The 14622-nt window shown below is 53.8% G+C and overlaps 1 protein-coding gene across 1 annotated transcript; it reads right to left on the bottom strand.

Annotated features, from left to right (window-relative positions):
* Positions 1188-13087, bottom strand: LDLRAD1 (low density lipoprotein receptor class A domain containing 1). The gene is made up of 7 exons (XM_003356463.4): positions 12484-13087; positions 11965-12013; positions 9200-9325; positions 7532-7669; positions 4974-5102; positions 2378-3523; positions 1188-1959 (listed from the first exon to the last, which is right to left on the bottom strand). The coding sequence occupies exons 1-6, from the start codon at positions 12502-12504 to the stop codon at positions 3375-3377; spliced, it is 612 nt and encodes a 203-aa protein (XP_003356511.1). The 5' UTR covers positions 12505-13087; the 3' UTR covers positions 1188-1959; positions 2378-3374.

Below are 14622 nucleotides of genomic sequence, written 5' to 3'. Positions count from 1 at the left end.
GGTTCTTCAGACCCCAACCACAAGGGATGACTTCACATGCCCTCAGGCGCCCTTCTTGCACTGGCCCCTGCAGCTCTTCACCCCAGGCTGTCCTGTCCCTGCCTCCCATCTGGCTCTTTCAGGGCCCTGCTCAGGCATCACTGCCACTGGAAGCTTCCTGGACCTCCTGAGACACAGCAGAAAGTGGCAAACTGCTGTGGCTACGTGTGCAGACTCCTGGTGTTGTCAGACCCACATCCTTGTGCCCGAGGTAGATTGAGGCCTGAAAAAAGGAAACATTGGTGTTTAGAGCAGAGAAAGCTTTATTGCAGGGCCAAAACAAGAACAGGCATCTCGTGCTCGAAGGTCTGAGCTCCCCACTGACTTTCAGGGAAGGGCTTTTAAAGGTAACGTGTGGGGTGAGAGTTGCAGGGAGGCATGATTTTTTTCTGATGCTTGATGTGACAACAGTGACATCGCAAGATCCTTAACCTGCTGAGCCACCAGGGAACTCCTTGAGTCTGCTCTTTGGAACTCAGGGAAGGCCTAGGAGACTAAGCAAGAAATGAAGTGGGCAGGCACAGAAAGACTTTTGTCCTGGGGAAGGCGGGCAGTTTCACTGGCTCTGCCCCCACCAGTCAGACACCCTTCAACAAGCCGCCTGGCCTCTCTAAGCCTCCTATAAACACAGTACCATACTCAGAGCCTTATTGGAGAATGAAAGGGAAAGCTCTTTTTGGGGGAATGGGGGCAGCACATGTGGCATGTGGAAGTTCCTAGGTTAGTGTTCATATCAGAGCTGCAGCTGCCTGCCTACACCACAGCCACAGCACCACCAGATCCCAGCCCCATCTGTGATCTACACTATAGCTTGCACAATGCCGGATCCTTTAACCCAATGAGCAAGGCCAGGGTTCGAACCTGCATCCTTGTGGATACTAGTCGGATTCTTAACCTGCTGAGCCACCATGAGAACTCTCGAGAGGTAAAGCTCTTACTTGGCACAATGTCCAGTTCACAGCCAGCTGTCAGCAAGTGCCAACGGTGTGTGCCTAGAAAGCTGGCTTTTGGTCTGACACACTGAATGGACTCAGACAAGTTGGTCTCAGCCTTGGTCTCTCCATCCTGTAAAATGAAGCGTCTTAACCCCGTGGATGGGCTTGGTTGGGAGGGGAGGGGAGAATTATGTGCAACCCGAGGTGCCAGTGACTGGGCATTTTTCTGAGGAAGCCACAACCCACTGAAGAAGCCCAGGACTGGATGTCCTTGGATTCTCCCTGCCTCTCTCCTGCGGGGACCAACTCAGCACCAGCAGTTCCTGGCAGGAACTGGGCTTCTCCCGCAGCTGACTAGTGTGAACAAACATGGGCTCCTATTCCCATGGCCTCTCTCCAGCCTTGTTTTCAACAACTGATGCTCAGGGCATCAGGAACATGTTGGCATTTGAATTTGTTTTTTTAGGACCACACCTGGAGAGAAATTCAGCCAAAGATGCCAGAGCCCAGGGCTGACCCTCCCTTGGGCAGGATCCTTCAGGCACCCTGTTTTAGGAGCTGGCCCTCAGGTCATCCGAGTCAGAAATATGACTGTTCCCAGCTCCCAAGAAGGCCCTCAGCCCTGCATTTCCTGCTGTCCCACCCATCCTCCCAGTGTGAGGTGTCTCCTCCATGAGCCCCTGTGCTCCTCGGGTGCTGGATCCAGGCCTGTTCACTTCTGGGTACCTGGCACCTGGCTTGGCCCAGAGCAGGCGCAGAGACTGTTTCGTAAGTGAATGAATGGATGAACGTGGCAGTGGAATGAACCAGAGCTGACCCATTTCTTGGATGCCCATTTTCCGTTCAAAATCACACAAGACTGATACATAGAACTGATTTTATTAATTTCCAGGGGGGCTGCGTCTGCCTCCCTTGTTCCTCCCATTGGCCAGATTCCCAGTGCAGCTTTCAGAGTAAAGATGCCACACTCTGCTTCTCAAACTACCTTTTTTTTTTTTTTTTTTTTTTTTTTTTTAAATTTTATTTTCCCACTGTACAGCAAGGGGGTCAGGTTATCCTTACATGTATACATTACAATTACAGTTTTTCCCCCACCATTTCTTCTGTTGCAACATGAGTATCTAGACATAGTTCTCAATGCTATTCAGCGGGATCTCCTTGTAAATCTATTCTACGTTGTGACTGATAAGCCCAAGCTCCCAATCCCTCCCACTCCCTCCCCCTCCCATCAGGCAACCACAAGTCTCTTCTCCAAGTCCATGATTGATTTTCTTTTCTGAGGAGATGTTCATTTGTGCTGGATATTAGATTCCAGTTATAAGTGATGTCATATGGTATTTGTCTTTGTCTTTCTGGCTCATTTCACTCAGTATGAGATTCTCTAGTTCCATCCATCAAACTACCTTTTAAATAAGCCACAGACACTGCCTCCACCCTGGCCAAGATAGAATCACATTGGTAGCAGGAAAGACTTTGGAACTGGGACACCATGGACTGTGTTTGAGTCCCAGTTCCAGCCTTGATTTTTCTGTGTGATCCTGGTCGTTTCTCTGTCTGGGCCACAGTCTCTTCATCTGTTTAATGGGGCTATCCATCCTTGCCTGCCTGCTGTTATGAAACTAGAAAAGGTATGTCAAGAAACAGCTCTTTGACTCAGGCTCCAGGACCAAAATACGATCCCTAACTGAAGGACCCTGGGCTGTTTGTTTGGGGCAACTGGTCACAGCATGAGGGTGGGAGTGGGAGGCGGGAGGAGGGATAGTCAAGGGGTAGGGAGGGGCTCCTCAAGCTCTTCTTACAGCTCAGAGCCTCCTGGGGTGGCTTCCTAGTGGCGGGATGACAATACCCCATCTCACGTGCATCTCCTCTGATCCGTCAGTGAGCCCACCAGGATTACTGAGTGAGAAAGACACGAAAGCTGCAGCCAAGCTCAGCGGTATCTGCCTCAGGTACCAAAGGGGCAGGAAGTGGTATATACTTCATAACTGTGCCATCTACAAAGGGATAAACTTTCAGCTTGGTGTTTGAGCCCAAGACTTAACGTTTCCCCAAGGGGCGACAAGGTCAGTATCTGAGAGCCTGTCTCAGAGTAGAGGGGCATCTTTCCTCCATGTGACCCAGAGACAAGCTTCAAATCATGGAAGCAGGTTCTCTCATCATTGCTAGGAGCTACTTGACATGGTAGTGATCTCCCCGTCGCTGGAAGGGTTCAAGCAGAGGCTGAAACCCTCGAAAGCACGAGAGGCAATTCTTATTCAGAGGCAACGGTGTGTAGATCCCACTAGATGATCCCACAGGCTCCTTCCTGCCCTTGTGCACTTGGATTCCTAGCTCTTGTGTGTGTGGGGGGGTTATCAGTGCCATTTTAACCAGCTGCCCACTCTGGCCTCGGCGACCCACTCAAGGTCCAGGGCAGGAGTACTCGTCTGACCAGTCGGAGCAGTGCTGCACGTGATCCCGGCAGAGGCTCCTGGGGATGCAGGTGCAATATTTGAAGACGGTCGAGGGGCAGCGCCACCACTCAGGGCCACAGGGTGGGCACGTCGTCACTGGAAAGACAAGAGCCGGCAGAAGAACAGCTGCTGTGTCTTGGAATGTCCTGTGCATCAGGGCACTCCCTAGCTCTGAAACCTGCCATGGCTCCCATAGCCCCACCTCCGCTGACACGGGTAACTACATTCCTCATTCCCCGACAGGAGAGAGAATCCCGGCTCCCCAGCTCATAGGTTGTGTTGTCTCAAGCAAATCTCTCACCCTGTCTGAGCCTCAGTTTCCTCATCAGCTCAAGGCTGCTGTTAAGGACGATAGGCAAAGCGCCAGGCCCACAGTCGATGCTCAGGTATTGCCGGGCACATGTCACCCCGCCCTCCTCTCTCACCCTGACTCAGCGGCACCAGCCTGCTTATGACTCCTTTAGGGCGCCCTGCAGACTCCCCTGTTTGCCCTGGACCCTGGACCGCTAGCATTCTCCCCTGCACACCTGGCCTCTGCCTGTTGAAACCTGTCCTTTTCTGCCTTTTTTTTTTTTTTTTTTTCTGGCAGCATGTTTCTCAGGCTAGGGATCAAATTGGAGCTACAGCTGCCGGCCTATACCACAGCCACACCACAGCAATGAGGGACCCAAGCCATGTCTGTGACCTACACCATAGCTCACAGCCACACTGGATCCTTAACCCACTGATCGAGGCCAGGGATCGAACCCGAGTCATGATGGGTACTAGTTAGGTTGGTAATCTGCCGAGTCACAATAACATCCCCCTATCCATTTTTTAAAGCCTGCTTGAATGCCGCCTCTTCTCAGAAGCCTCCCTTGATTTTTACTCCCCCGCCCCCCACAAAAGAAACCTCTCCAGGACCCCAGCACTTCCTTTTGGCATCACATGATGTGAGTCATGGGAGTAGGACACTTATTTGACTCCTGACTGTCCCCTAGCAGAACCTGGCACCAGGCCAACCCCCAACGTGCTCAGAATGTGTGTGTGGATCGAACAGCAGGGAAGAGGTTGGAAGGAAAACCCGGGACAGTGAAAAAACTCCAGTCCTAAAGTCAAGAGACCCACAATCCCTTCCTATTACTCATTATTTTGTCCCTTCTCCCTCTGGTCTCAGTTTACCTGTGTATAAATTGGGCTCAGTGACTCCTGCCCTGCTTTCCTTGCACGGTTGTTGGATGGTGCAGGGGAGACGAGGGAAGCCCAGGTTCAAACCCCAGTTAGACCATGTATGTACTCCTTCCATGACCGCCCTCTGGGTCCCAGTTTCCTCATCTATGCCCTTGAAGGTAAGTTCCCCACCACAAAAGAATAACCCTTGAGAAGGAGCCACTGGGAGTGGTAGTGAGCACCCTGCCAGTCGAGGCATTCAAGCGGGAGTGGAAAACTTCTTCCTGGGATGCATGAAGGGGATGCAAGGGAAGCCTGGGAGAGTCTCTGGTCAACTTCTACCCCCTGACTACTGCCCAGCCAACTGCCCCAGCCCAGCCTGCACCCAGACCCCCACCTGGGCTCAGTTCATCCGAGCAGTCCCCGCAGTTGTTGAACCCATCACACTTCTGGTCTGAGTAGATCCAGAAAGCGGGGTCTCCACAGTGTGCCACCAGGAAGCTGGGGAGGCTCTGGGGCACGTCTCCTGCAGAGGGCAGATGGGGTGAGAGGCAGTCTGCATCTGGCCACAGCTGGCTCAGAGCTGTCTGAAGGAGGATTGTTCTGGCCACCCTGGCAGCTGTCAAACGCAGGGTCACGACCCATCCAATCCCAGGAAGGGGACAAGGAGTTTTCCTGGGGAGGAGGTCAAGTCAAGGAGAGGGGAGGGTTCTTTGGCTGTTCACCCAGCAGGGCTCCCGGAGCTGCCTCTCCCACCCTCACTCCCTTGAGCCGCCCCCTCCCTGCCATTGCTTTGCTCTATTCCTCCCTCCAGAAGTTCCTCCTCAACCCCTGTCCAGAACCATTCCACCTGCAAGTCCAGGTTCAAGTTCCTTCACCTCCAGGAAGCTTCCACTGAATGGAATATAAAAAGAGAAAATGTGAAGTTTTGCACTTGGATCCCAGATCAGGCGGTGTGGGTTTTTTTTTTTTTTTTTTTTTTTTTTTTTTTTTTTGGCTCTTTAGGGCCGTATCTGCAGCATATGGAGGTTCCCAGGCTAGGGGTCGAATCAGAGCTGTAGCCGCCAGCCTACGCCTGAGCCACAGCAACGCCAGATCTGAGCCACGTCTGCGACCTACACCACAGCTCACGGCAACACTGGATCCTTAACCCACTGAGCAAGGCCAGGGATCGAACCCACAACCTCATGGTTCCTAGTCGGATTCGTTAACCACTGCGCCACAACGGGAACTCCCAGAGCATCTTTCTTAAAAGTGGGTTCTGTGTTAGTCAGCAGCATGACAGGGCTACCAAAAATTAACATAAACTCAGGCCACATCATTAAAGGTATAACCCAGACTTGGGAGGGGAAAAGCCTTTGTTTCTTGGACTGGCCGGAGTTCGTCAGAAGTGTCATGGATGTTTCTGGAGCCAGTCCAGGGAGAGGGGCACGGGCATTGGTCTGTGTTGTTCGGTGTGCTGGCGGAAAGGGGAAGACCAGTCACAAGGCAACGGGGAGTTCAGAGGTGGCCGGGGAAGAGGACACTCATGGGGGGCAAGTCCATGCAGTGCCACCATCGTGGGAGACAGATTGAACTGTAGCTTGTGGGGGGCACGGGTTGCTGACCGGGCAGAGTTGGAACCAATCAAGGATGCTACTGGGAGGCGGCTCTAAACTCAGCACAAGGGAGACCTTCCCATGGAAAACCAGGCAGTGATGGGATCAGCTGCCTCAAGTGGCAGTGAGCTCCCCGTTCCAGGAGTGGGCAAGTAGGGGCTGAGTGGCAGAGGGGATGTGGGCTCGAGCTGGGACATGGACTAGCTGACTTTTTTTTTTTTTTTTTTTTTTTGCTTTTTAGGGCTGCACTTGCGGCATATGGAGGCTCCCAGGCTAGGGGTCGAATCGGAGCTGTAGCCGCTGGCCTACACCAGAGCCACAGTTACACAGGATCTGAGCCATGTCTGTAACCTACACCACAGCTCAAGGCAACATCAGATCCTTAACCCACTGAGCAAGGCCAGGGATTGAACCTGCAACCTCATGGTTCCTGGTCAGATTTGTTTCCGCGGCACCACGACAGGAACTCCCTAGCTGACTTTTAAGATCTCCTCTGGTCTTGAGGGTCCATGATGCAATGACTCTCCATTCATGAGCTGCCCCCCAAACCCTCTCCAACTCCCGAGGCGCTCTCCCTCCTCCATGGAAAGTGCCATGCTCCTCTCGCTTTATGAATATATGGTTTTTTTTTTTCCATTCTTTTCGGCTGCACTCATGGCATGTGGAAGTTCCTGGTCAGGAATCAATCCACGCCACAGGAGTGGCAACACCAGATCCTGAACTGCTAGGCCAGCGGAGACCTCCTCCTCTCTCTTGAGAACTATCAGCTCTTTAAGGTCTGGGAGTAGACCCTCCAATTCGTTCATTCATGCATTCATTCATTTCATTATTTATTCAGCAAATTATTCCGGATACCTCTCTGTGCAATGGCCTGTGCCAGGCCCTGGGCCCCTAGTTCAAGCAGACTAGGTTTGCCCCAGAGGAATTCATGGTTTGATGGGGGTGGCCATCATGCCAACGGAGAGTGACAACCAATGTGACTAGGGCTAGGATACAGGGCAGCACAGGGGCTGTGAGAGCCCCAAAGAGGGAACCTGATCTAGTTTGGGAGTCAGGGAAGGCTTCCTGGAGGAGGTGACACTTGAACTCTGCCATGAGGATTGAACACATGTTCTCTGGGCATGGAGGTGCCCTGAGTGGAGGCATAGCCTGGCCTGGGCACATATGTGGTGTGTGTGACAGGGTGGGGGCAGATGTTCCTGGCTGAGGGCCACCATATATAAGCAAAGGCCTGGGGACATGAGGGTGCCTGGTATGTTCAGAGGTGGTCGAGCTTCAGCGTGGCTGCAGGGAGAGTTGGAGTGGGGGGCAGATCTCAAGAAGTTGGTACTCCTGGCACCCTGGAGTTGGTACTCACGGCACAAGGCCTCCTCCTCGTCCTCGCCGTGGGCACAGGTAGGGACACCGTCGCAGACCCTGCTGGCCGGGATGCAGCTTCTCCGGTTGTGGCACAGGAAGCCCGTCCTGTTCAGCGGCGTCACACAGGCCTGGGCTCCTGAGTGGGCAGGACAAGCCCCAGAAAGTTCAAGGGTGGTGACTCCAAACGCATCGCCAACTTCTCCCACCGCCCCAAGCCCTACCCGAGCTGGGGTGAGGGGCTGCAGCAGCTGGGAGGATACTGGGTTCAGCATCGGAGATGGAGTCCAAGCCCCAGCAACACCACTTGCCAGCTGTGTGGCTGTGGGCAGATGACCCGACCTCTCTGTGCTTCGAGTTCTTGGTTTGCAAAATGGGGATCATAGCACACACCCCGCGGGAGCGTTGGAGAGATTATATAAAAGCCTCTGTGTAAATAACCCTGGGACATAGAATGTGCAGACGAAGTCGTCGTTGCTGCCTTCATTGAATGACTGTCTCACGGGAAACTCCTGAGGACAGGGCTGGAGTTAAGGAAGTAGCTTTCATGGTGGGGCTTCTAGTGCCAGTGAGAGTATCAGGAGCAACCTACTGGGAGCAGCTGGGGACTCTTATGCCCCAAGCCCTTACATCTGGGATAAGTTTCCAGGCTGTGAAACAGTCTCGCATTTTTATTCTGTTGTTCCTCCAAACACCCCTGTAAAGTGTTATCATTAGCCCCACTTTACAGACGGGCCAGGGACTGAACCCATGCCACAGCAGTGACATTACTGGATCCTTACCTACTTGGCCACCCGGGAACTCCAGGGTCCTGTGGATTTTACCCCCTACTCCCACCTTGTCCCCTTAGCACCTCCCGCTAGGCTACAGAGACATCTCCCAGAAAGGTGGGTCTGGTGACACCCTGCCCCCAGCTTAATCCCTTCCTGTGGTTCTCTGGATGGTGACCTCCCCCCCACCCCCACCCCCAATGCAGCCTTTGAGGTCCTACGCCGCTGGCCCTACCCACTGCTCCATGTCCTTCAAGCCCCCACGTTTCCTCGCCACCCCAGGGACTCCGCACATGGTGTTCCCTGTGCCTGGTTGCTTTTCCTGCCACCCTCTCCCCTAACCAATCCCACCTTCCTTCAGACCTCAGCCCTCTTTCTCTTCTCAATGTGCCCGTCCTGACTCCCGGACTAGATTAGAGCCCCTGCTCCAGACTCACAGCCACACTACCCTGCCTTACTGTGCTTATTGGGTTAATATCTGTGTCACTCTCCAAACTGTTAGCTCCATAAAGGCAGGTTCGGTGTGGGGGCCACAGGGATGTGTTGGAGAAAGACACAGAGATGAACGGCACGACCCAGGGAGACCGGACTCAGGGAAGAGGAAGTGTCAGAACTGTGGGAGCTGAGACTGAGACTCTTAAACCAGGCAGGCAGAGAGGGCTTCCTGGAAGAGGTAGCATCAGAGCTGGGTCCTCTCTGCAGCTGATGCTATGCATGCGTAAATGTGGGCTCAGAGGCACGTCTGTGTCTGCATCTGTGTGTGTCTGCACATGCCCCCCAAGGAACTGTCCAAAAGTCATTTCACGGAGAAGTCAGGCCGGGGTCAGGATTCCCCCATCTCTCTGTGCCTCCCACCCCCTCCCAACACATCTGACCCACCCTCTCTTGCCCATCCTGACCTGGCGTGCGAGGTGGGGGTCCAAGGATGGCAACCAGGGCGATCAGAGCTCCAAGAGTTGCCAGCAGGAGCAGCAGGAAGGCGGAGAGGCAGGCCCCTTGGCGCGAGCAGCAGGGAGGGCTGCAGTCTGCCGTGTGGGATGGGAAGGCAGTGATGGCGCAGCCAGTGCTGGGGCCCAGGGATCCCCCCACAACTGTAACCATGGCCCCTCCCCACTAGGGTCCTGGGGGCAGGACAGGCTTTCCTGGGGAGGGGACTTCCAAGCCCACCACAATGCTCTCAGCTCTGCCTGTGGGCCCACCCCCACCAAACTGGTCCCTGGCCCAGGTCTAGTAGCTGGCATTCTGGATGGGGGTCCCAGGTCTCGGCTCCACAATCCCCCCACCCTCCTGTCCTTCTGCAGAGAGAGAGGGACACCTGCTGATTAAGCCCGTATGTGGGGCAGAAACCAAGGCAGACCCTTCATAGCCATTATTTTTATTTTTCGAGATAATCTTTATTTATAGATGAGGAAACAAAGGCTCAGAGAAGAAAGGGTTCAGGTTGCCTCGTGTGGAGCTGGGGTGTGAACGGCCCCTATCTGCTGCCCAAACCCATGCCCCTTCCTTGATGCCAACTGATTGTTCATTCTGGAGCCCATCAGGATGCCCGTTGGAATGCCAGCTCCACCACTTCCCAGCTGGGCCACGCTGAGAAGCCACTTCACTTCTCTGTGCCTGTTTCCTCAGGCGGAAAATGGGAGTCATGATGCCCACCCTAGAGTGGTTGAGAGGACTGAGCTGGGTATTCTGTCAACAGCAGTGCTTGGCACATAGTAAGTGCTATAAAGGTCTTAGCGTCTATTTATGTTTATTGAGCACCTACTATGTGACATTCCGTATCTTTTTTTTTGGCTGCACCCACAGCATGTAAAAGCTCCTGAGTCAGGGATCGGTCCTGCACCACAGCAGCGACCTGAGCTGCTGCACTGACAACGCCAGATCCTTAACCTGCTGTGCCACAAGGGAACTCTGCCATTCTATACTTTAAGTACTGTGGCAGTAACCGTGATAGGTCATGTCCTCCTCCTTTAACTGGCTTTGCTCCTTTAACTTTTGCTTGCTTGTGAAATATTGAAAGTTTTATGAGGACCCACTAGGTGCCCTGCCCTGCAGAGGACACACTAACAGCCATGGCTCTGACACGTGCCTTCTAAAAGTTTGGAGCTGCACTTACTAGACAAGATGTGGACATTAAAAAAAAAAAGTGTGGGCACTCCTGCTCTCCTCTGGGGGCACACTTATCTCAGACAGGGGGCAGGCGCAGGCGTAGTGTCCCCAAGGTCCAGCTCAGAGGCAGACACACAGTAGGTGCTTTGTGAATACCCTGACCTAGAGATCCAGGAGTTAAGACAAGGGCCTGATATCTGTCAGTTCAGGTCATTTCCATAAAATCTGCTCACATTTCCAGAGCTGGTGCTCTGTGCTCGCCTCCCAGTCGGCCCCCTACGTGACTCACAGGTGCCGCAGAACCGGGTAGCAAGTGTTGCTAGGAAAGCGTGAGCAAGGTGTCTCACATGGGGGGCTCGATTGAGGCAGGTGAGGGGCAGGTGCAAGGAGAGGGCACTCCAGGTAGAGAGCACAGGAGAAAAGGACCAGATGACATGTGGGGGACAGCAAGTGGCCCTGTGTGGCTGGCGCTCGGGATGGGTGTGCATTGAGAACAGAGACATAGTAGGAGATGATAGATCTAAAACCATGTCCCCCACAGCCTTAGTTGGCAGCTCCCTGGAAACTCAGGTAACCAGGGAGACAGCGGAGGGCTGGCACGGAGAGGCGTCCTCAAATATTTGCGCAGCACAGGCTGTAGGCAGGTGGGATCACAGGAGAGACGGGGGGCCCGTGCCCAGGTGAGGGCTGCACTCCAAAGCCTGAAAGCCTGTAGGTGCTGATCCCCCCACCCTCACCCCGGGGACAGACAAGGGGAAAGGGGGGCCGTTTTTTCACACCACGCCCACTGTGATCCAGGCTTGAAATACACAAACACCAGTGTGGAGCCAAAGGCAACCAGAGGGACCCCGATTTGAATTTGAACCCCGCCTCCCACCTTCCGTCCATGTGGGATCCCATGTTGGCCAAGCGCCCCGACTTCCCTGACCTCCTTTCACCTCAGCTGCCCCATCTGTTACTGCCCCATCACAGGAGCCCCCCAGAACTGTCCCGAGGGTTGAAAGAGGCCCTGCGGTGCCAGGCGCATCATCGGGCCCTGGTCCTTGAGAGTTACTGTTAGCAGCTACCTCTCTGGGTCTGTTTCCTTACTGACCAAATGTGGGCCCATAGTAGGTGCTCAGTAAGTGCGTTCCTTCCTTTATTCCACAGAGGTAAAGCAAACTGTCCTGGTCACGTGGTAAGCCAGTGGCTGGAGAGCAGGTGCTACATAGGCGTGTGATCCTGCCTGCTGTATCCCTCCGAGGTAAAGAGAATCACCCAGGTCACTTCCCGAGTCAGGGGTTGGACCACAGAGCTCTTCCCTCCATGTGTCTGTGGAGCTGCACCTGCGCAGTGGGCAGTATACAGGAGGTGCTCCACGCATGCTTGTGTGGGGAGAGAATGAAGAGCCCTATTAAGCAAGTGGCTGGCAGTACGGATGGCCTGGCAGCTGAGCTGGACCTCAGCTGGGCTGAGGTCTGAGAGACAGCGGGAGCCTTGTGTCTCCATAGCAACGGCCCAGCTTCAAGGGAGCCCCCCCCCGGGGGGAGGGCACAGGCTCGGGTCTGATGTCCTTTACCTTCCCCTCCAGAGAGGGCTTTGGGTCCAGCAGCAGCATTGCCTTCCCCCTGCCCAAGAGAACAGAGGGAGGTGTGGGCTGAGGTGAGGTCCAGCCTCGGCGAGCTGGGCCAAAATGTTTTTCAGAAGCGTCACCAAGAGCCTTGGGTGGAAGCACTGGCCCCCCGGCTCCAGCACGCTGCACACCCTGAAAGCATCATGCCCGCTTCATGTCCTCCTATCTTCACCTGTACTTGCCCGCTGCCTGGAATGCCTTTCCCCCACTGTCCTCTTGGCTCCCATTGGTCCCGCAGCCCAGCTTAGCCTGCTCCTCCTTGGAGAGGCTTTCCTTCATGCCCCCTCTCATCATGTCCCTTCCTTGGCTTCCTGTCCCCTCCCAGCACCCGCCACCTGGACCGGGTACCTGATTCACCTGTTGGGTCCCCCTACAACCTGGTAGAGAGCCTCCAGGGAGGTGGGGGAGCTGAGTCATCTCAGGGTCGGCTCCCCCAGGTCAGGAGCCGTCCTGGGCAACTCTTACCTGGGGGAAGATCTTGTTCATGTCTCTAGTTCCCAGTTCTAGTGCAGGTTCGCTGCCTTGTCACCAGGGCGGCCCGGAGGAGGGGTGACCGGAGGCCACGCCTGGCCGCACCCTCCCTGTGGGCTGTCCCCTGCCAGGCGGCCTCCCTTGCAGAGGAAGGGGCAGGAGGGCCCTTCTCCCACCAGCTTCCCCACTCTGCAGTCTGGTAGCCAAGGCTGCAATCCTTATCCCATGAGACAGGCGAAGAGCCCGAGCCTTGAGAGAAACTCCCCTCAAGTCACACAGTGGGGGGTTTGGAGGGCTTGAACCAGGAAATTTTCAGGTCATGACTTTTCCTCCATGTCAGTGATGAATCTGGTGGATCTCAGGCCTCCTGGCTGCATGAAGATCCAGGCAGAATTATCCAGAATTACCGTTCCAGTGGCTGAAAAGCAGGGATCACCTTTTCAGAGATGTCTGTTCAACTAAATACTACGTAAGGTTGTATCTTACCTAGGCAATTACCCAAGGTAATCTAGGTAGAAGGAATATGCCTTTACCATCAAACTTATAAAGCAAAATAATTTTATTTATTTATTTTATTTATTTTTTGTCTTTTTGCCTTTTCTAGGGCCGCTCCCGTGGCATATGGAGATTCCCAGGCTAGGGGTCTAATCAGAGCTGCAGACACAGGCCTACGCCAGAGCCATAGCAATGCCGGATCTGAGCCACATCTGCAACCTGTACCACAGCTCACGGCAACGCTGGATCCTTAACCCACTGAGCGAGGCCATGGAGCGAACTCGCAACCTCATGGTTCCTAGTCGGATTTGTTAACCACTGTGCCACGAAGGGAACTCCGAAATAATTTTATTTTATTTTTTGTCTTTTTTTTTTAGGGCCGTGGCATATGGAAGTTCCAGGCTAGGGGTAGAATTGGAGCTGCAGCCTATGCCACAGGACAGCAATGCCAGATCTGAGCCACATGTACAACCCACACCAAAGCTCACGGCAATGTTGGATCCTTAACCCACTGAATGAGGCCAGGGATTGAACCTACATCCTCATGGATACTAGTCAGGTAACCCACTGGGCCACAATGGGAACTCCTGACTTTTTCTTATTGATTTATGGATTTCTTTATGCTGGGTTTGCATCATTTGTTGCAAACATCTCTCTGTCTGTAGCCTGTCATTAGCTTAGAGTGATTTCTGCTGTCTCCTTCCACCTTTTAAAATACATCTTTCTTGCCCAGAACCAGCAATAATCTCCTTTCATGAAGCCTTCTTCGATTCTGCCTCCTCTCCTGGATTTACCTTTCCCTCGATTTCTTTTGGCCTAGGGCTCCATCTCACCCTGGCGGTGGCTACGGGAGACCCCCCTGGACATGAGATCAGCAAACCTCAGGAGTCAGACAATCCTGGGTTTTTATCCTGATTCTGCCAAACTGACAGCTACCTAATTTAAGGTGGCAAGTCACAGCTTCTCTAAGTCTGTTTCCTCATCCGAAGAATGGGGATAAGGACATATACCTCAAAACGCTGTGGTTAGAGCAAAGCCAGTGCTTGGCACGGAAACAAATCTGACTAGCATCCATCAGTAAGCAGGTTTGATCCCTGGCTTTGCTCAGTGGGTTAAGGATCTGGCATTGCCATGAGCTGTGGTGTAGGTAGCAAACACGGCTCGGACCCTGCATTGCTGTAGCTGTGGTGTAGGCCGGCGGCTATTTGACCCCCTAGCCTGGGAATCTCCACATGCCGCAGGAGCGGCCCTAAAAATACAAAAAAATTCTGCTTGAGGGCCGTGGACTGTTTTCTTAGTCCAGGGCCCAGCTCTGGGTTGGACAATGCTAAGTGGGCACCAAAACTAGACTGACCCAGGGGCCCAAGAGATCGGCCTCCAGACCTGCCTAGAGGCGAGGCCCAATCCCTGCCTTAGCATTTATCACTCCTCCCTGTGCCTGGGCTGGCCACCTCTCCTCTCTGAGACTCTGTTTCCTCAATTCTACTTTTTTTTTTTTTTTTTTTCTGTGATCTTTTTAGGGCTGTACCCGTGGCATATGGAGGTGCCCAGGATAGGGGTTGAATCGGAGCTGTAGATGCTGACCTATGAGCCACAGCAACTCGGGATCCGAGCCATGTCTGTGACCTACACCACAGC

Source organism: Sus scrofa, chromosome 6, assembly GCF_000003025.6.
Source record: "Sus scrofa isolate TJ Tabasco breed Duroc chromosome 6, Sscrofa11.1, whole genome shotgun sequence".
Classification (NCBI taxonomy): domain Eukaryota; kingdom Metazoa; phylum Chordata; class Mammalia; order Artiodactyla; family Suidae; genus Sus; species Sus scrofa.
The sequence above is the reverse complement of the archived record's forward strand: the minus strand, read 5'-3'. Positions and strand labels throughout refer to the sequence as shown.

Coding starts and splice junctions, on each gene's coding strand:
- LDLRAD1 (XM_003356463.4), bottom strand. CDS start 12,504: ATGAACAAGATCTTCCCCCAG. Junction 9,326..11,964: donor AGCCCTCTCTGGAGGGGAAG/GTAAAGGACATC, acceptor CCCACACGGCAG/ACTGCAGCCCTCCCTGCTGC. Junction 3,524..4,973: donor CTCGGATGAACTGAGCCCAG/GTGGGGGTCTGG, acceptor TTGTCTTTCCAG/TGACGACGTGCCCACCCTGT.